The sequence below is a fragment of the Diprion similis genome, chromosome 13 (assembly GCF_021155765.1).
Source record: "Diprion similis isolate iyDipSimi1 chromosome 13, iyDipSimi1.1, whole genome shotgun sequence".
Classification (NCBI taxonomy): Eukaryota; Metazoa; Arthropoda; class Insecta; order Hymenoptera; family Diprionidae; genus Diprion; species Diprion similis.
Window position 1 is genome coordinate 8,149,360 of NC_060117.1, and position 19,016 is coordinate 8,168,375.

At 41.3% G+C, this 19,016-nt stretch overlaps 1 protein-coding gene across 1 annotated transcript in view; it reads left to right on the forward strand.

Moving 5' to 3' along the window:
• Positions 1 to 19,016, forward strand: part of LOC124414148 (protein eva-1-like) — an 87,519-nt gene that overhangs the window by 65,178 nt on the left and 3,325 nt on the right. Inside the window, exons 7-8 of the mRNA XM_046895094.1 lie at positions 2,731 to 2,940; positions 5,591 to 5,831. Of these exons, the coding sequence (XP_046751050.1) occupies positions 2,731 to 2,940; positions 5,591 to 5,831 (451 nt within the window). The remainder of the gene's footprint in view (positions 1 to 2,730; positions 2,941 to 5,590; positions 5,832 to 19,016) is intronic.

A 19,016-nucleotide genomic window follows, 5' to 3' on the forward strand; every position in this document is an offset into this window, starting at 1 on the left:
CAAAAAATAATTTATGGCACCCAGGATGATGAAATTGACTTTAAAAATTCAAAGATCAAATGAACAGACACGTAATTACTTTTGTTAAAGTGTACTTTGTGGCTGAATTCCGGTTGCTGAACGCGAGGTATAAATTTCATTACGAAGTTTCAAGCGCTCGCGTTACGGTGATTAATTTAAATCGGCCGTTTCCTATCTATATATGTGTACTGCAGTATATTATGCCCGTTTTCCCCTTCATGTAATTATACCAACGTATTTTTACGGGCAGTTGCTATCTCGTGATCAATGACAGGGACGATTTCATTTCGAGTCATCGTAAATTCTCCGAATTGGGATCACTCGCCTCCCTCCCTCCCTCCCTCGCCAATATGCAGATAGAAGCAATCGAAGATCGAATCAGCGCTGGCGAATCCGAAATCTCGAACGAGAAGATCTCTGATTTCCCAAAGGCCGTCGATAATTCAGACGGACGAGTTCAACGTCGGATTTCGGGAATCGATGATACTATCGCTGTAATATAAGGTGATCAGCGTGCTCACTGGTATATACAGTGCGTGAAGTTTTTTTCAGGGCCGTAATAAGAGCCTAAATAATTGATCTAAATCGAATTTGCGGGAATTTGGGAATTAAATTGGAATAAAAGTTCATCATCGTTATATTTGAAATTTTATTATATTCTTCTCAGAATTTTTATACAGAGCCCCTTGTGAAAAACTAAACAATCAATAGATGAGTTTTAAGATTTGAAAATCATTCTTAAGAGATGCTTTTATGTGTAATTTATTTTTTTATCAATCTGGAGTAGAATTTAATCAATTAAGATTAGAAAATCATTCTTAAGAGATGTTTTTATCTGTAATTTTTTTTTTATCAATCTAAGAAAATTCCGTTCCATTTTTTCTGTTGTTTGTTTTAATAGAGAATCCAAAGTCAGGTTAGGCGAAATTTTATCAAATGTTTCGATGAAACTTGAGATGTTGTAAGAGTTCGTTCTCTATCGTCGAAGTTAGTTGATTCTTATCATTTTTTGTCATTGATAAATCAACGCATGGAATTTGTTAACAAAATTTTCGAGCATTAGTCTTTCACTGTAAAAATCGAAACTTGTATTAATGTTTAAAAAATGGTCAAAAAATGTACAGTTTTGATCCGAATTTATTTTTCTTGTAGGATTTAACGTTCTTCTGATCTTCCCAAAGAAATTTGCACACGCCTCGTGTTCGTGCAGAAGTACTTTATGGCTTTGTTCTTTATTCGGGCGTATCGACGTGTATCGGCTTCTGAGGCTTTATACAATTCCCAGTCTACGACCTGAATACCTAATGGTCGATGGAATAAACGCTGTAGCAGAGTTTGAACCGTAGTTATGGGTGCAGAATATCGGAAACAAAATAAGAATAAGGAGGCTGGTGTATCTGAGAGATTTTCTCCACCTTTCGAACGAATTTTCTATACATTCGTACGTATAGTTATTTATATAGGTCGCTGCCTTTTCATACAAAAAATAAATGTTAAATTTATGTTCCCCAGTCTCGTTGTTGATCTGTATCTTGAACAGAAAATCTCGTAAATCAACCGGCAACGGCGATAATCATGATCGATATATCACGTATGAAAAAATTTATCGTCCAATTTTGGTGCAATCTGCAATCAGGGATTCACGCTCGGTAAAATTTCTATGATGTTCTATCTGAAACTATCAATGGTTTCAACATTGCAACTTATCTTCAACCTGTTTCTGCTCCAAAAAACTAATAAGTTCTCATGTAACGTCGCAATTAAGCGTTTCCACGCGGGTTACTTGATGTCTCTAAAGCCCACATGATGATTCATCTAAAACCATCAAAGGTCTTCTCATTTCTTCACTTATATTTAACCTTTTTCGATTCAAAAGTCATAAATACATTGAACTTGAAAGCCTATTTTAATCATGTCCTCATCATCCTATGGAATTCAAATTTTTCCAATAATATCAGTTTGATCTGTAGTTCAATCCATCACAAGATGACACTTATTTGCTGACAAGCCATTTCCTATAGGGACCTCGATAGACTCCATTGCAAAAAACAGGAACTATCGCAACTTGGCCTATTCCGTATCTTCCTGGTTGCATGGATACGATTAATTTACACTGATCGTCTTTTATTTCCAACGTATTTATCGAAGAAAGCATATCGATTGAATCAGGCACAAGGAGGAGTAAAGCTAATTTACTATCGAAACAGTGATTTAATGAACCGCAACTACCGCAGTTAGCCATTAATCGATCATGAACGACTTCGACCCCTATACCGGTCTATAAATCCGGGGGAATATCGGGTATATACTCATCGAGTTAGGATAACCGATGAGCACACAAGGCCAACGTAATCAAATGAGCTCGGGTGGGAATGGAGCGGTGATGACTACGCGTGCATAAATCAGTGGCAGACACGAGGTTTCGGTTTGATTGGGTTGCGGTTTGTTGTTACGATACCGAACCTAAAGCCGAGTATGAATCTCTTGGGGTTGGAGATAGTCAAACCTGTGATTCATCCGCAAGCTTCCGTCTAAGGCTACATCCGTTTGCTTCGCGGTCGCGATGCCTCAAGCCTTTGATTACCAGACACGTACCACATATATAGCTCTGCTAAATTCAAACCTTGACTTTCTCTGATTTTGACTAATGCGGAAATCGAGTTGACCGTAGAATTTACCTTGCTTGTACCCTATAATTTTACACCACAGTTCCCAGGAAGGTCCTCGCCGAGGAATACGAAATGCCTCTGCTGCCCGACGAGGACGAACACCTCCAGGAGGCGGATGTCCTCGAGGAGGGCTTTGACAAGGCTGACTTCAAAGCTGCCTTCAGCCCCAGCCCGAATCTGGTTGGACCGCTTTCCGACACCGTGAACTCGACATCGCGGACTCCGCAGCCTCCGCCACCCCTGACCAAGGGTGAGTGGGAAATCAACGTTTCTGAGGGACGTGAATCGTTTGACAATTTTTTGCGAATGCCCGGGGGATCGATCGCCCGAAATTAGCTCGCTCCACGATGAGTGGTCGCAACGTGACGGCCGAAAGCTCACAGCTTGCATGCGGCAAAATCGTTTGATGTTGAATAAATTCAGAAGCTTTGTCAGGCAATTACAGTTTTTTTTTTCGTTGCAAATGGCTGTAGATTATCGGCGATGTTGACCGACTGGTTACGATAAATTTACAATAATTATATACTCGGTTCCATTTGACTCGGTTCTCTTTTGAGCGTTTATTACTCTATGAATTGGTTCCTTAGGTCACACTTGATGCGGTGATTTTCAAATTTTTTTTTTTCTCGCGGGACAAAATATGGGCGAATAATAGAAGTAAAAGCTTGGGACAAAACCTCAGGCTTTTATTTTTGTAAAAGAAAAATTTTTCCATTTGAATAATGTACAGGATTTTTGACAGCTTCACTCTATCCACGTGTTGCCTAAACTTAATCTCGAATTTGTGCAGATTTTTCGTTTTTAGCCGTGGGTAGTGGATAAAATTTTTTTTAGAAATTTGAGAAAGAAAGAAAAATTAACTACGAACTGCCAGAAGTCCTTTTATTCAATTGGAAATATTCCAAGGCTGTGCAGCCGAACTGAGAATTGAAGTAAGAGGGGTTTTGAATATAGATATTAAAATTTATTTTGAGATTTATTAGCCTGTAAGAGCAGAAAACTTGAAGAATTTTCATTTTCGTTACATCCACCATGTGGATATGTTTTTTTTTTTTTTAATTTACTAAAAAATGTTCTTCGACAATCAAAACTTTTCGCGCAATTTTTGCGACTCTACCGTCTATTCACGGAGAAGGAAATATTATAAATTTGATTTAAATAAATTAAATTAAATAGTGTTGATAAATTATTATGTATCTAGCGAGTAAATACGCCATCAATTTAACGCAATTCTTTTCATGTAAGCGAATGATTATTTAAACGTAAATCCTGGAAATATCCATGGAATTAAGACTCTTTGAAAAAGTTCTACGTAGAAGTATGTTGGATTTTTTTATTTGTGTCCTGTGAATTTTTATAATTAAAATCTCTCTGAATGATTTATGAAGGTACTTTTCGAATTTATTGATCTCTTGATCAGATATTTTTTGATTTCGTAATAATTTGTGCTTATAGTGTAAAGATACTCGATTTGCACCACTAAATTTACCTTCTTCAACTCTCGTTCATAGAGTCGCTTAAGATAAAAATATTTCTTTCAACGATACCACGTAATCTTTTTTTTTCAGAATTCACAAAGTCTAAGAAATGGGTGATTCTAACAATACGGCACAAACAAAATACAAGCGACTCTCTAAAAAATAATACCATATAAATGTGTACACCTGTTATTACTTTAGTTTAACCCTATAATCGGTCACTTTGGGTGAATTGCACTCCAAACATTTTTCAAACTCTTCGTAGAGTTGAGGAATGGAATTTTATAGTTTTTTTGCTCGAAATCAATCGCAAAAAAAAAACGCTTTAAAAATTTTTCGTAAAATTTTTTGTTCCGTTTCACCTTAACTTTGCCGACGTTTTACTATGTTTAAACAATCAGTTTTTGTTAAAAAATAAAAATGAAAGGGAAATACATTCCGGAGGAACTAGTTTCTGGTCATGGAAAGCTCTTGGAATTTTACGAATTGATGCCATTAGAAATATTGTCAAAAAATAAACTCTCCAATTGAGTAAATACGCTCTATTAGCACTATTAAATTTCACGTCGTCTTGATGCGAATGAATTTTTCTTTCTGCTGTAAATGGACTAAGCATTGATAACGGCAGCTGCTACGATCCCACCTGCAGAGCACTTTGTACCATATCTATCTATCCGGTAAAATTTTTCGCCACAGATTTCATCACATAACTCCGCGGAATATCTTTCCGGACGTCTAGGTCTGTGTAAAGTGCTCAGTAAAATGCACAGAGAATTCTTGAGTTTCCTTGATACGTTCTTCGCATATCTTTCAAATCCCTCGTGATTTCACTGCATTTTTCAACAGATGCATTCTGATTTGCTCTGACACGTTTGTCAATGGTACTGCAAATCTTTCCACTTACATGCTGGTAGGATTCATTCATTTCTTTAGAATGTATTGAAAATGCTCGTTCATTTTTAAGAGCAAACTCACCTGGTGCTAGTCATTTTCATTTACAAAAGTAAATGTTTAGAAAGTTTCTCCAAAATCGTACAATTTTTAAAATGTTTTCAAATGTGATTACGAGATGATTTCAAAGAGAAGCATGTTTGATGGGATACTAGATAGCCAGTTTTTACCGATGGCATAAAGTGTTGCTCATTTTAAGGATAGGCTTTATTCATTTTTCAACAGCAACTGGATAAATTTTTCGCGCCATTGACGCGTGATTAGCTTTGATAATAAAGTCAAAAAAATGAAGTGATACTTTACGATTTTGGTAAAGACGGACCAAAGAATCTTCTCTCTGTTATAAATGTAACAATTCTAATGGCAGCCAGAAAAAATTTCCGCCTTCACAATTTTTATACTCGAGCATTTCACGCTAAGGATCAAAGCGTTGATAAAAAGTGGGCAATGTTTTGCTGGTTACATATACAGAGGGTGCGGGTTTTGGCGGCTCAAAAGACGAAGGCATGTTCTACGTCTGGGTTGGCCTCTGCTCGGGTGTCCTGTTGACGCTGAGTGCTGTTCTGGCAAGGGTTGTCGTTCAGCAGTTGAACTCCGGACGTCCCCTCACCCCCGACACACCGCCGAGGACAAAATTCCCAGCCGACTTGGCTGCGATCGAGGCTGAGGTCGACCTGACAACGACGACGCTTCCGATCACAACGAAAAAAAGGTGGGTTATACTGTGTGTTTTCAAATAAATTCTGCGGTGAGTCGGATTGCCTAGCACTGAGGGAAACAAATATCGGTAATACAGAACCACCGATTTATCGGTAGGTAGCTCGTTTAAAGTCCTCACTAGTGAGTTGGAACTGCCTGTGTTACCAAGCGGTGTGAATTTAGCCAAGCAGTTGTTTCTTTGTGTATAAGCTATGCCGAAACGTTCAGTGATCGCGTTCCGGAGTTACTTTAAAATGCTTATATGACTCGACTTGACTTGACTAAAGTGATAATGACTCGGTAGCTCTGTTTTACCGATATTTATTATCCTTAGTGATAGGCAACCGAACATACTGTGCTGTTAATCATAAGCTATGAACAACGAAGCAACTGCTTGTCCAAATCCACACAATTTGGCAACCTAGACAGTTCCAGCTCACGTGCGAAGAAGGCGGCAATCATCAGAAGAAAAATTACAGTCGTACACATTGTAATTTCGCCAGAGATAACCTAAGATACACAACTCATGCCCCTAATTACAGGCAACTGAACGTGCACGTAATACAAGTGCCTCATCGAAGGCAATCAAGCATTGTATTTTGAACGCCTAATTGCAGGCATCCGTAGGAAAACACTTACAGCTTCCATATAAGTAACCAATATCTATGTATAGCTAATGAACTTTGCAAGCTATCGATCTATGAATCTCCGTTTTGGTAAGGGCCCGGTTGGACACCAGCGTTCTTGGACATCGAAATAATAGAAGCTGTATTGAACACGAGATTTATTGGACACAGACCGATTGGACACCGAGATTTATTGGGCACAGCCTGATTGGACATTATAAAGATTTGTTCGACACGGCACCGATTGGACACCAAGAATCATTGGATTCTTAAGCGTCACGGGTGTTGCTGATACGGCCCGATCTGGCCCAAAAATTGAATAAATATAGTAATATTTATGTACATATAAATAATGGCTATTTATGTGGCATGCCCGTAAGTCGCCTGTTTTTTTGGCAAGGATAAAGATTTCAGGCCGAGCTGAAGGCGAGCCGGAAGCGGGCCGGAGGCGAGTACTGAAATTATCCGAGCCAAAAAACGGTTTACGGGCATGCAATATACAATATTTTTTACGGTATGGGCATTGAAAAGCAAAACGAAGAGTGAGGTTATGTCGCGATCTGTTCGACGAAGCTACTTTATTCGGCAGTTTGGGATGCGCACTTCGGATTGCGCATCAAAACTGCGGAATAAAGACTTTATTCCGCAACTTTGTTCGCTGCCGTATAAAGCGTCACTTTACAGAACAAAAACTGCCACAAAAAGTGGACTTTTCAATGTCCATGCCGTAAAAATATAATTATTCTATCTTTAGGGCCTGATGGAGCCGTGTCCGTAACACCGTTTATGCTTAATCGAGCCGTGTCCAATAAATGTCGGTGTACAATCGGTCAGTGTTCAATGCACAATGAAGCTGGTATCAAATCGGAGTTCACCCCCTATTTTTGTCTCACCTTATTGGCTCCAAGACAGCACAAAACCTAAAGTCATCAATACGAATGTAAGTCTAAAAGGGATATCTTATGCATCATTTTCTGACGTCTATAAAGCTCCAAAGACATGGACGATGATATCTTTTCAATATAAAGATATCTTTTATTCCTTAAAAAACAGTGCAAGAGATAGTCAATAGTAATAATTTCGACCTATTTTTGATGATGTTATTAAGTTTTATGCTGTCTGGGCTCAGATATCCTCCTGATATCAGAGGAAATTTGAGGCTGAAAATTCTCCGAATAACTTAATTCTGGATAGAACGAGCATGATATGATAGTAAGCGTTCGCTATATGCCCTTTCAGGCAGACGGACTTGTATGTAAGTGAACACAAGTTAATGAGTTTGGCAGGAATAGTATTCATACGGATTATTTAAGGGGACCAAAGCGTTGAAAATCTTATGCTGTTTTGTTTTTCCGCAACTGGCATCCTGACTGTGTATTTTGGCGAATCCATTTTTGAAAAATTCTAAAAATCACAGGAAAAAATAATGTCATTTACGATATCAATACTAAAATATGTGCTGCAATCAAAATAATGGGAGTCAGTTACGACTGCCTCGTGATATTTTGGGGACTTATGGATCTTCAGCATCTTTCGTGCGCACCACCTACCAGATAATTGTAGGACAAATACGTAACGTTGCATATAGTATTGAGAAAATATCAATGACTGGAAGGATCAGCTCGGAAACTTCACATTCTAATGACGACAAAAATCTGAAAGCATCCAGCGATGGCAGCTGGAGAAAACGTGGATTTCAGTCTCTACAAGGCATGGCACCGCTAATTGATTAGCACACAGGAAAAATGATTGATATAATTATAAATTCACACCACTGTGATGCGACCTAAATAATGGAAACCTCAGTGTGGTGTGGCATTTAAGAATATAAAGAATGGCTGGGAAACCACGAAGACAAATGTTAGATGATACATGACGAAAGTTCCGGTAAGATGGAAGTGGACAATGAGAAATAGCTGTGTTGAAAAACCGGAACTAGCGATGATGACCACTTGTTACCAAGTGTTCGACAGATGAGAGTCCGCAACATTACTTTTGCCCAAGAGGAATTGGCAGTTTGTGAACGTGAGAAAAAGCTGATGCTGAGAGCTATCAAAAGAATTTTAAACATAAACTATCTCTTCATGCCAATGCCCTGAAAAAAAATGTTGTCTATTTTTAATTCACTGGCGTAGTCACTATAATGAATCCAATACTTAAGAATTTGATTAAGTCTAATTACATGATTTTTTACAAGAAAAAGATTTTCTCAAAAAATAAAAAAGTTATTCAGATGCAAGTCTTCAGGATAGAATTCATATACAATCATAAAAGTTGTTTGTTTCTCTAATTTTTACGAAATCAAACTTCTTGAAATCAAAGTTTTTTTCTTTTTTTTTTAGTTTTAGAAGTTCATCGCTTTCTGATTAAAATATGATGCGTTTACTTCTATGAAATACAATTATGATCAATGATGACTGATTTTTATACTTGCTGAATTGAGGCTTAATTATAACGAAAATTTTTGTATCAGTTATTTTTCAATAGCTCTTTGGTTTGTTATATTAGTTGGAGAGGATCAAACCAATTGATACTGAGACTGAAAATTTTTTGCTGAAATAGTAAGGCCAGCCCCTTTGTATTTTTGATAAAAATTTCAACGATTCTGAATAATTCTGGAATCAATACTTTGATGCACTATACGGACGTAATTTTGGGAGGGGAACCCGCTCTGCAAAGTGTTGACTCGCTGCGAACGGATAAAAAGTGACGGCCGCAAAACATGAAATTACACCGGGCTTTTGAAGAAGTGAGAAGGAGAAATAACAAAATCAAAGCTATACGGTTTTGGCTTCGGATCATTTTCAGTCTATTCAGTATGCCCTAATCCTAGTGCAAGTATTTATGTATTACTGTATATTACTTAAACAAATTGCCAAAAAAACCGAAACAAAACAAAAGACAAAAAGAATTACAACAATGTAATTGGCTATAACATGAGATATCAGACTGTTATACTAGATGTGAGAAATGCAACGTACACTATACTAAGGAGAGTACGAAAAATGTTGTATGAGATAGTTTTCATTGTCATTTGTCAGTATAGTTTAAGTTCTAGACTACGTACTGGTGCATTGCACCTCTGTAGCGTACGATGTGTATGTTGTATTTTTGTGAATGTATGAAACCCAGATTAAAATGAATAAACAAATGAATTTCGCTGTATTTTAGTTGTACTTTTTGAAATTTTGGTTCGATAATATTCTGAATGCCTTTTTCGTAATCCTTCGAGTCCACTGATGCTGAGAAGGGCCATTTGAATCGATCCGATAGGGATAACCTCGGTAGCTAGAATTTCTGTCCGTAATTGAACGATTTTGAAGACTGCTGGGACAAGTACTCCAACCCTATGTAGTTTAACGAGAAAACTCGATTAAGCATAGTCAAAATATGCTGGGAGCAGTGAATCAAGAGTTATGGCTAAAAAACGGAAAATTTCGTTCGTATTTTGTCTGCTTTTGGTCAGATGCTCTTCTTGATTCAATCAGTCTAGAAAGAATCGTACAACTGGATTCTGAAAAAGACGATATTTCGCTCAAAGAAGTGAGGCTAATTCCTTCGAATTTTTATTTATATTTTGAAGACTTTCAAAAATGCTGCAAGCAATTCTTCCTTGCACTTTTTTGAATGAGTTTGGATAGAGAAATCCAGTGTACACAATCCTAATACGCTGCAAAGAACGCACAAAAAGTTGACGCCAAAAGACTGCAAATTTGGCTCGCGATTTTTTTGGTCATGGTCCTACGCTGTTTTTGGTGTAAAAATTCAACGATTCATAATACTCCGAAGATGCATTATATCGACCTAATTTGACGAGAGGGAACGGTTACTCGCTTTCGAGTTTTATCACAGCAGTAATAAGCAACGCAAAAGACCAAAGCTACGCCTTGTGCACTATGTTAGTCGGAAGGCATCCGACTAGAAATAAAGCATCGAAGAAACAATCGATAAAATTTTGATTCAAAGCAACTGCCTCAACTTAAAATGTTTCCCGATACCGAACGCAGTTTTACCTTGAAACTCTTCCCATTCGCTCAATTCTAACTCAGAAAAGCATGTGGATACGTAATCCTATGCCCTCGATTTGAGGAGGAAGGCATTCATGCAGACACACAGTATTGACTTGATCAAGAGCGATCATTACTTCGGTCCCTGTTTTTGAGCGAATTTCTCAGCTCGCATGATCTCCGGATACAAAGAGGCAGTTTCAGGCTAAGTTTCCAGAGGGTCACCTTATATAAACCGGGAGAAGCATGTGAGCAAGCGATCACATGCCCTTTCAAGCAGGCTGATTTGCATCAAGCTCCACAGCATCGACATCATGTGTATTCGATGAAGCAGTCTTTGTTTTTGATGAACCTCCTCGGCTCGGGTGATCTCCTGATACCAGGGAAAATTTTTCAGAAAAATTTCTCTAAAATAGCATGTAAGCAAGCTATGATATGCCTTCTTAAGCGGGCAGGCATGCTTCAAGACACACAGCATCGATATCAGGAGCAATCGACCACAGTCTCAAGAACAATCAAAAACAGTCTCTGTTTTTAATCGACCTCGTCGGCTCAGATGTTCTCCTGATACCAGGAGTAATTTTTCGTGAAAGCTTTCCCGAAATAGCATTAAAGCACGCCATGCTTCTCAAGCGGGAAGGCATGCTTCAAGACACACGACATCGATATCATGAGCAATCAATCATGCAGTCTCTGTTTTTAGTCGACCTCCTCGGCTCAGATGTTCTCCTGATACCAGGAGTAATTTTTCGCTAAGATTTCACCAAAATAGCATTTAGGCAAGCCATCGTATGCTTTCTTAAGCAAGCAGGCATGCTATGGGACGCACGGCATCGATATCATGAGCGATCAATTACACAGTCTCCGTTTCTAGTCGACCTCCTCGGCTCAGATGTTCTCCTGATACCAGAAGTAATAGTTCGCTAAGATTTAACCAAAATAGCATTTACAAGCCATCGTATGCTTTCTTAAGCAAGCAGGCATGCTTTGGGACGCACGGCATCGATATCATGCGCAATCAGTCACACAGTCTCCGTTTCTAGTCGACCTCCTCGGCTCAGATGTTCTCCTGATACCAGTAGTAGGTTTTCGCTAAGATTTTACCATAATAGCATTCAAGCAAGCCATCGTTTGCTTTCCTAAGCAAGCAGGCATTCTCTCGGACGCACGGCATCGATTTCATGGGCAATCAATCATGCAGTCTCTGTTTTTAGTTGACCTCCTCGGCTCAGATGTTCTCCTGATACCGGGAGTAATTTTTCGCGAAAATTTCTCCGAAATCGCATGTAAGCAAGCTATGATATGCCTTCTCAAGCAAGCAGGCATGCTTTGGGACGCATGGCATCGATATCATGCGCAATCAATCATGCAGTCTCTGTTTTTAGTCGACCTCCTCGGCTCAGATGTTCTCCTGATACCAGAAGTAATTTTTCGCTAAGATTTCACCAAAATAGCATTGAGGCAAGCCATCGTTTGCTTTCCTAAGCAAGCAGGCATTCTCTCGGACGCACGGCATCGATTTCATGCGCAATCAATCATGCAGTCTCTGTTTTTAGTCGACCTCCTCAGCTCAGATGTTCTCCTGATACCAGGAGTAATTTTTCGCTAAGATTTCACCAAAATAGCATTTGAGCAAGCCATCGTATGCTTTCTTGAGCAAGCAGGCATGCTATGGGACGCACGGCATCGATATCATGAGCGATCAATTACACAGTCTCCGTTTCTAGTCGACCTCCTCGGCTCAGATGTTCTCCTCATACCAAAAGTAATGTTTCGCTAAGATTTAACCAAAATAGCATTTAAGCAAGCCATCGTATGCTTTCTTAAGCAAGCAGGCATGCTTTGGGACGCACGGCATCGATATCATGCGCAATCAGTCACACAGTCTCCGTTTCTAGTCGACCTCCTTGGCTCAGATGTTCTCCTGATACCAGGAGTAATGTTTCGCCAAGATTCCACCAAAATAGCATTCAAGCAAGCGATCGTATGCTTTCTTAAGCAAGCAGGCATTCTCTCAAACACACGGCATCGATATCATGCGCAATCAATCATGCAGTCTCTGTTTTTAGTCGACCCCCTCGGCTCAGATGTTCTCCTGATACCAGGAGTAATTTTTAGCTAAGATTTCACCAAAATAGCATTTAGGCAAGCCATCGTTTACTTTCCTACGCAAGCAGGCATTCTCTCGGACGCACAGCATCGATTTCATGCGCAATCAATCATGCAGTCTCTGTTTTTAGTCGACCTCCTCGGCTCAGATGTTCTCCTGATACCAGAAGTAATGTTTCGCTAAGATTTAACCAAAATAGCATTTACAAGCCATCGTATGCTTTCTTAAGCAAGCAGGCATGCTTTGGGACGCACGGCATCGATATCATGCGCAATCAGTCACACAGTCTCCGTTTCTAGTCGACCTCCTTGGCTCAGATGTTCTCCTGATACCAGAAGTAATGTTTCGCCAAGATTCCACCAAAATAGCATTCAAGCAAGCGATCGTATGCTTTCTTCAGCAAGCAGGCATTCTCGCAAACACACGGCATCGATATCATGCGCAATCAATCATGCAGTCTCTGTTTTTAGTCGACCTCCTCGGCTCAGATGTTCTCCTGATACCAGAAGTAATTTTTCGCTAAGATTTCACCAAAATAGCATTTAGGCAAGCCATCGTTTGCTTTCCTGAGCAAGCAGGCATTCTCTCGGACGCACGGCATCGATTTCATGCGCAATCAATCATGCAGTCTCTGTTTTTAGTCGACCTCCTCGGCTCAGATGTTCTCCTGATACCAGGAGTAATTTTTCGCGGAAATTTCTCCGAAATCGCATGTAAGCAAGCTATGATATGCCTTATCAAGCAAGCAGGCATGCTTTGGGACGCATGGCATCGATATCATGCCCAATCAATCACACAGTCTCCGTTTCTAGTCGACCTCCTCGGCTCAGATGTTCTCCTGCTGGCAGGAGTAATGTTTCGCCAAGATTCCACCAAAATAGCATTCAAGCAAGCCATCGTATGCTTTCTTAAGCAAGCAGGCATTCTCTCGAACACACGGCATCGATATCATGCGCAATCAATCATGCCGTCTCTGTTTTTAGTCGACCTCCTTGGCTCAGATGTTCTCCTGATACCAGGAGTGATTTTTCGCGAAAAGTTCTTCGAAATCGCATGTGAGCAAGCTATGATATGCTTTCTCAAGGAAGCAGGCATGCTTTGGGACGCATCGCATCGATATCATGCGCAATCAATCATGCAGTCTCTGTTTTTAGTCGACCTCCTCGGCTCGGATGTTCTCCTGATACCAGGAGTAATTTTTCGCGAAAAGTTCTCCGAAATCGCATGTGAGCAAGCTATGATATGCTTTCTCAAGCGAGCAGGCATGCTTTGGGACGCATGGCATCGATATCATGCGCAATCAATCATGCAGTCTCTGTTTTTAGTCGACCTCCTCGGCTCAGATGTTCTCCTGGTACCAGAAGTAATTTTTAGCTCAGATTTCACCGAAATAGCATTTAGGCAAGCCATCGTTTGCTTTCCTAAGCAAGCAGGCATTCTCTCGGACGCACGGCATCGATTTCATGCGCAATCAATCATGCAGTCTCTGTTTTTAGTCGACCTCCTCGGCTCAGATGTTCTCCTGATACCAGGAGTAATTTTTCGCGAAAAGTTCTCCGAAATCGCATGTGAGCAAGCTATGATATGCCTTCTCAAGCAAGCAGGCATGCTTTGGGACGCATGGCATCGATATCATGCGCCATCAATCATGCAGTCTCTGTTTTTAGTCGACCTCCTCGGCTCAGATGTTTTCCTGATACCACGAGTAATTTTTCGCTAAGATTTCACCAAAATAGCTTTGAGGCAAGCCATCGCTTGCTTTCCTAAGCAAGCAGGCATTCTCTCGGACGCACGGCATCAATTTCATGCGCAATCAATCATGCAGTCTCTGTTTCTAGTCGACCTCCTCGGCTTGGATGTTCCCCTGATACCAGGAGTAATTTTTAGCTAAGATTTCACCAAAATAGCATTCAGGCAAGCCATCGTTCGCTTTCCTAAGCAAGCAGGCATTCTCTCGGACGCACGGCATCGATTTCATGCGCAATCAATCATGCAGTCTCTGTTTTTAGTCGACCTCCTCGGCTCAGATGTTCTCCTGATACCAGGAGTAATTTTTCGCTAAGATTCCACCAAAATAGCATTCAAGCAAGCCATCGTATGCTTTCTTAAGCAAGCAGGCATTCTCTCGAACACACGGCATCGATATCATGCGCAATCAATCATGCCGTCTCTGTTTTTAGTCGACCTCCTTGGCTCAGATGTTCTTCTGATACCAGGAGTGATTTTTCGCGAAAAGTTCTTCGAAATCGCATGTGAGCAAGCTATGATATGCCTTCTCAAGCGAGCAGGCATGCTTTGGGACGCATGGCATCGATATCATGCGCAATCAATCATGCAGTCTCTGTTTCTAGTCGACCTCCTCGGCTCAGATGTTCTCCTGATACCAGGAGTAATTTTTCGCGAAAATTTCTCCGAAATCGCATGAAAGCAAGCTATGATATGCCTTCTCGAGCAAGCAGGCATGCTTTGGGACGCATGGCATCGATATCATGCGCAATCAATCATGCAGTCTCTGTTTTTAGTCGACCTCCTCGGCTCAGATGTTCTCCTGATACCAGAAGTAATTTTTCGCTAAGATTTCACCAAAATCGCATTGAGGCAAGCCATCGTTTGCTTTCCTAAGCAAGCAGGCATTCTCTCGGACGCACGGCGTCGATTTCATGCGCAATCAATCATGCAGTCTCTGTTTTTAGTCGACCTCCTCGGCTCAGATGTTCTCCTGATACCAGGAGTAATTTTTCGCTAAGATTCCACCAAAATAGCATTCAAGCAAGCCATCGTGTGCTTTCTTAAGCAAGCAGGCATTCTCTCGAACACACGGCATCGATATCATGCGCAATCAATCATGCCGTCTCTGTTTTTAGTCGACCTCCTTGGCTCAGATGTTCTTCTGATACCAGGAGTGATTTTTCGCGAAAAGTTCTTCGAAATCGCATGTGAGCAAGCTATGATATGCTTTCTCAAGCAAGCAGGCATGCTTTGGGACGCATCGCATCGATATCATGCGCAATCAATCATGCAGTCTCTGTTTTTAGTCGACCTCCTCGGCTCGGATGTTCTCCTGATACCAGGAGTAATTTTTCGCGAAAAGTTCTCCGAAATCGCATGTGAGCAAGCTATGATATGCCTTCTCAAGCGAGCAGGCATGCTTTGGGACGCATGGCATCGATATCATGCGCAATCAATCATGCAGTCTCTGTTTTTAGTCGACCTCCTCGGCTCAGATGTTCTCCTGGTACCAGGAGTAATTTTTAGCTCAGATTTCACCGAAATAGCATTTAGGCAAGCCATCGTTTGCTTTCCTAAGCAAGCAGGCATTCTCTCGGACGCACGGCATCGATTTCATGCGCAATCAATCATGCAGTCTCTGTTTTTAGTCGACCTCCTCGGCTCAGATGTTCTCCTGATACCAGGAGTAATTTTTCGCGAAAAGTTCTCCGAAATCGCATGTGAGCAAGCTATGATATGCCTTCTCAAGCAAGCAGGCATGCTTTGGGACGCATGGCATCGATATCATGCGCCATCAATCATGCAGTCTCTGTTTTTAGTCGACCTCCTCGGCTCAGATGTTTTCCTGATACCAGGAGTAATTTTTCGCTAAGATTTCACCAAAATAGCTTTGAGGCAAGCCATCGTTTGTTTTCCTAAGCAAGCAGGCATTCTCTCGGACGCACGGCATCGATTTCATGCGCAATCGATCATGCAGTCTCTGTTTCTAGTCGACCTCCTCGGCTCAGATGTTCTCCTGATACCAGGAGTAATTTTTCGCGAAAATTTCTCCGAAATCGCATGTAAGCAAGCTATGATATGCCTTCTCGAGCAAGCAGGCATGCTTTGGGACGCATGGCATCGATATCATGCGCAATCAATCATGCAGTCTCTGTTTTTAGTCGACCTCCTCGGCTCAGATGTTCTCCTGATACCAGAAGTAATTTTTCGCTAAGATTTCACCAAAATAGCATTGAGGCAAGCCATCGTTTGCTTTCCTAAGCAAGCAGGCATTCTCTCGGACGCACGGCATCGATTTCATGCGCAATCAATCATGCAGTCTCTGTTTTTAGTCGACCTCCTCGGCTCAGATGTTCTCCTGATACCAGGAGTAATTTTTCGCGAAAATTTCTCTGAAATCGCATGTAAGCAAGCTATGATATGCCTTCTCAAGCAAGCAGGCATGCTTTGGGACGCATGGCATCGATATCATGCGCAATCAATCATGCAGTCTCTGTTTTTAGTCGACCTCCTCGGCTCAGATGTTCTTCTGATACCAGGAGTAATTTTTCGCTAAGATTCCACCAAAATAGCATTCAAGCAAGCAATCGTATGCTTTCTTAAGCAAGCAGGCATTCTCTCGAACACACGGCATCGATATCATGCGCAATCAATCATGCCGTCTCTGTTTTTAGTCGACCTCCTTGGCTCAGATGTTCTTCTGATACCAGGAGTGATTTTTCGCGAAAAGTTCTTCGAAATCGCATGTGAGCAAGCTATGATATGCCTTCTCAAGCGAGCAGGCATGCTTTGGGACGCATGGCATCGATATCATGCGCAATCAATCATGCAGTCTCTGTTTTTAGTCGACCTCCTCGGCTCAGATGTTCTCCTGGTACCAGGAGTAATTTTTAGCTCAGATTCCACCGAAATAGCATTTAGGCAAGCCATCGTTTGCTTTCCTAAGCAAGCAGGCATTCTCTCGGACGCACGGCATCGATTTCATGCGCAATCGATCATGCAGTCTCTGTTTCTAGTCGACCTCCTCGGCTCAGATGTTCTCCTGATACCAGGAGTAATTTTTCGCGAAAATTTCTCCGAAATCGCATGAAAGCAAGCTATGATATGCCTTCTCGAGCAAGCAGGCATGCTTTGGGACGCATGGCATCGATATCATGCGCAATCAATCATGCAGTCTCTGTTTTTAGTCGACCTCCTCGGCTCAGATGTTCTCCTGATACCAGAAGTAATTTTTCGCTAAGATTTCACCAAAATAGCATTGAGGCAAGCCATCGTTTGCTTTCCTAAGCAAGCAGGCATTCTCTCGGACGCACGGCATCGATTTCATGCGCAATCAATCATGCAGTCTCTGTTCTTAGTCGACCTCCTCGGCTCAGATGTTCTCCTGATACCAGGAGTAATTTTCAGCTAAGATTTCACCGAAATAGCATTTAGGCAAGACATCGTTTGCTTTCCTAAGCAAGCAGGCATTCTCTCAGACGCACGGCATCGATTTTATGCGCAATCAATCATGCAGTCTCTGTTTTTAGTCGACCTCCTCGGCTCAGATGTTCTCCTGAGACCAGGAGTAATTCTCAGCTAAGATTTCACCGAAATAGCATTTAGGCAAGCTATCGTTTGCTTTCCTAAGCAAGCAGGCATTCTCTCGGACGCACGGCATCGATTTCATGCGCAATCAATCATGCAGTCTCTGTTTTTTGTCGACCTCCTCGGCTCAGATGTTCTCCTGTTACCAGGAGTGATTTTTCGCGAGAAGTTCGCCGAAATCGCATGTGAGCAAGCTATGATATGCCTTCTCAAGCAAGCAGGCATGCTTTGGGACGCATGGCATCGATATCATGCGCAATCAATCATGCAGTCTCTGTTTTTAGTCGACCTCCTCGGCTCAGATGTTCTCCTGATACCAGGAGTAATTTTTCGCGAAAAGTTCTCCGAAATCGCATGTGAGCAAGCTATGATTTGCCTTCTCAAGCAAGCTGGCATGCTTTGGGACGCATGGCATCGATATCATGCGCAATCAATCATGCAGTCTCTGTTTTTAGTCGACCTCCTCGGCTCAGATGTTCTCCTGATACCAGGAGTAATTTTTCGCGAAAAGTTCTCCGAAATCGCATGTGAGCAAGCTATGATTTGCCTTCTCAAGCAAGCTGGCATGCTTTGGGACGCATGGCATCGATATCATGCGCAATCAATCATGCAGTCTCTGTTTTTAGTCGACCTCCTCGGCTCAGATGTTCTCCTGATACCAGGAGTAATTTTTAGCTAAGATTTCACCGAAATAGCATTTAGGCAAGCCATCGTTTGCTTTTCTAAGCAAGCAGGCATTCTCTTGGACGCACGGCATCGATTTCATGCGCAATCAATCATGCAGTCTTTGTTTTTAGTCGACCTCCCCGGCTCAGATGTTCTCCTGATACCAGGAGTAATTTTTAGCTAAGATTTCACCGAAATAGCATTTAGGCAAGCCATCGTTTGCTTTTCTAAGCAAGCAGGCATTCTCTTGGACGCACGGCATCGATTTCATGCGCAATCAATCATGCAGTCTTTGTTTTTAGTCGACCTCCCCGGCTCAGATGTTCTCCTGATACCAGGAGTAATTTTTCGCGAAAAGTTCTCCGAAATCGCATGTGAGCAAGCTATGATATGCCTTCTCAAGCAAGCAGGCATGCTTTGGGACGCATGGCATCGATATCATGCGCAATCAATCATGCAGTCTCTGTTTTTAG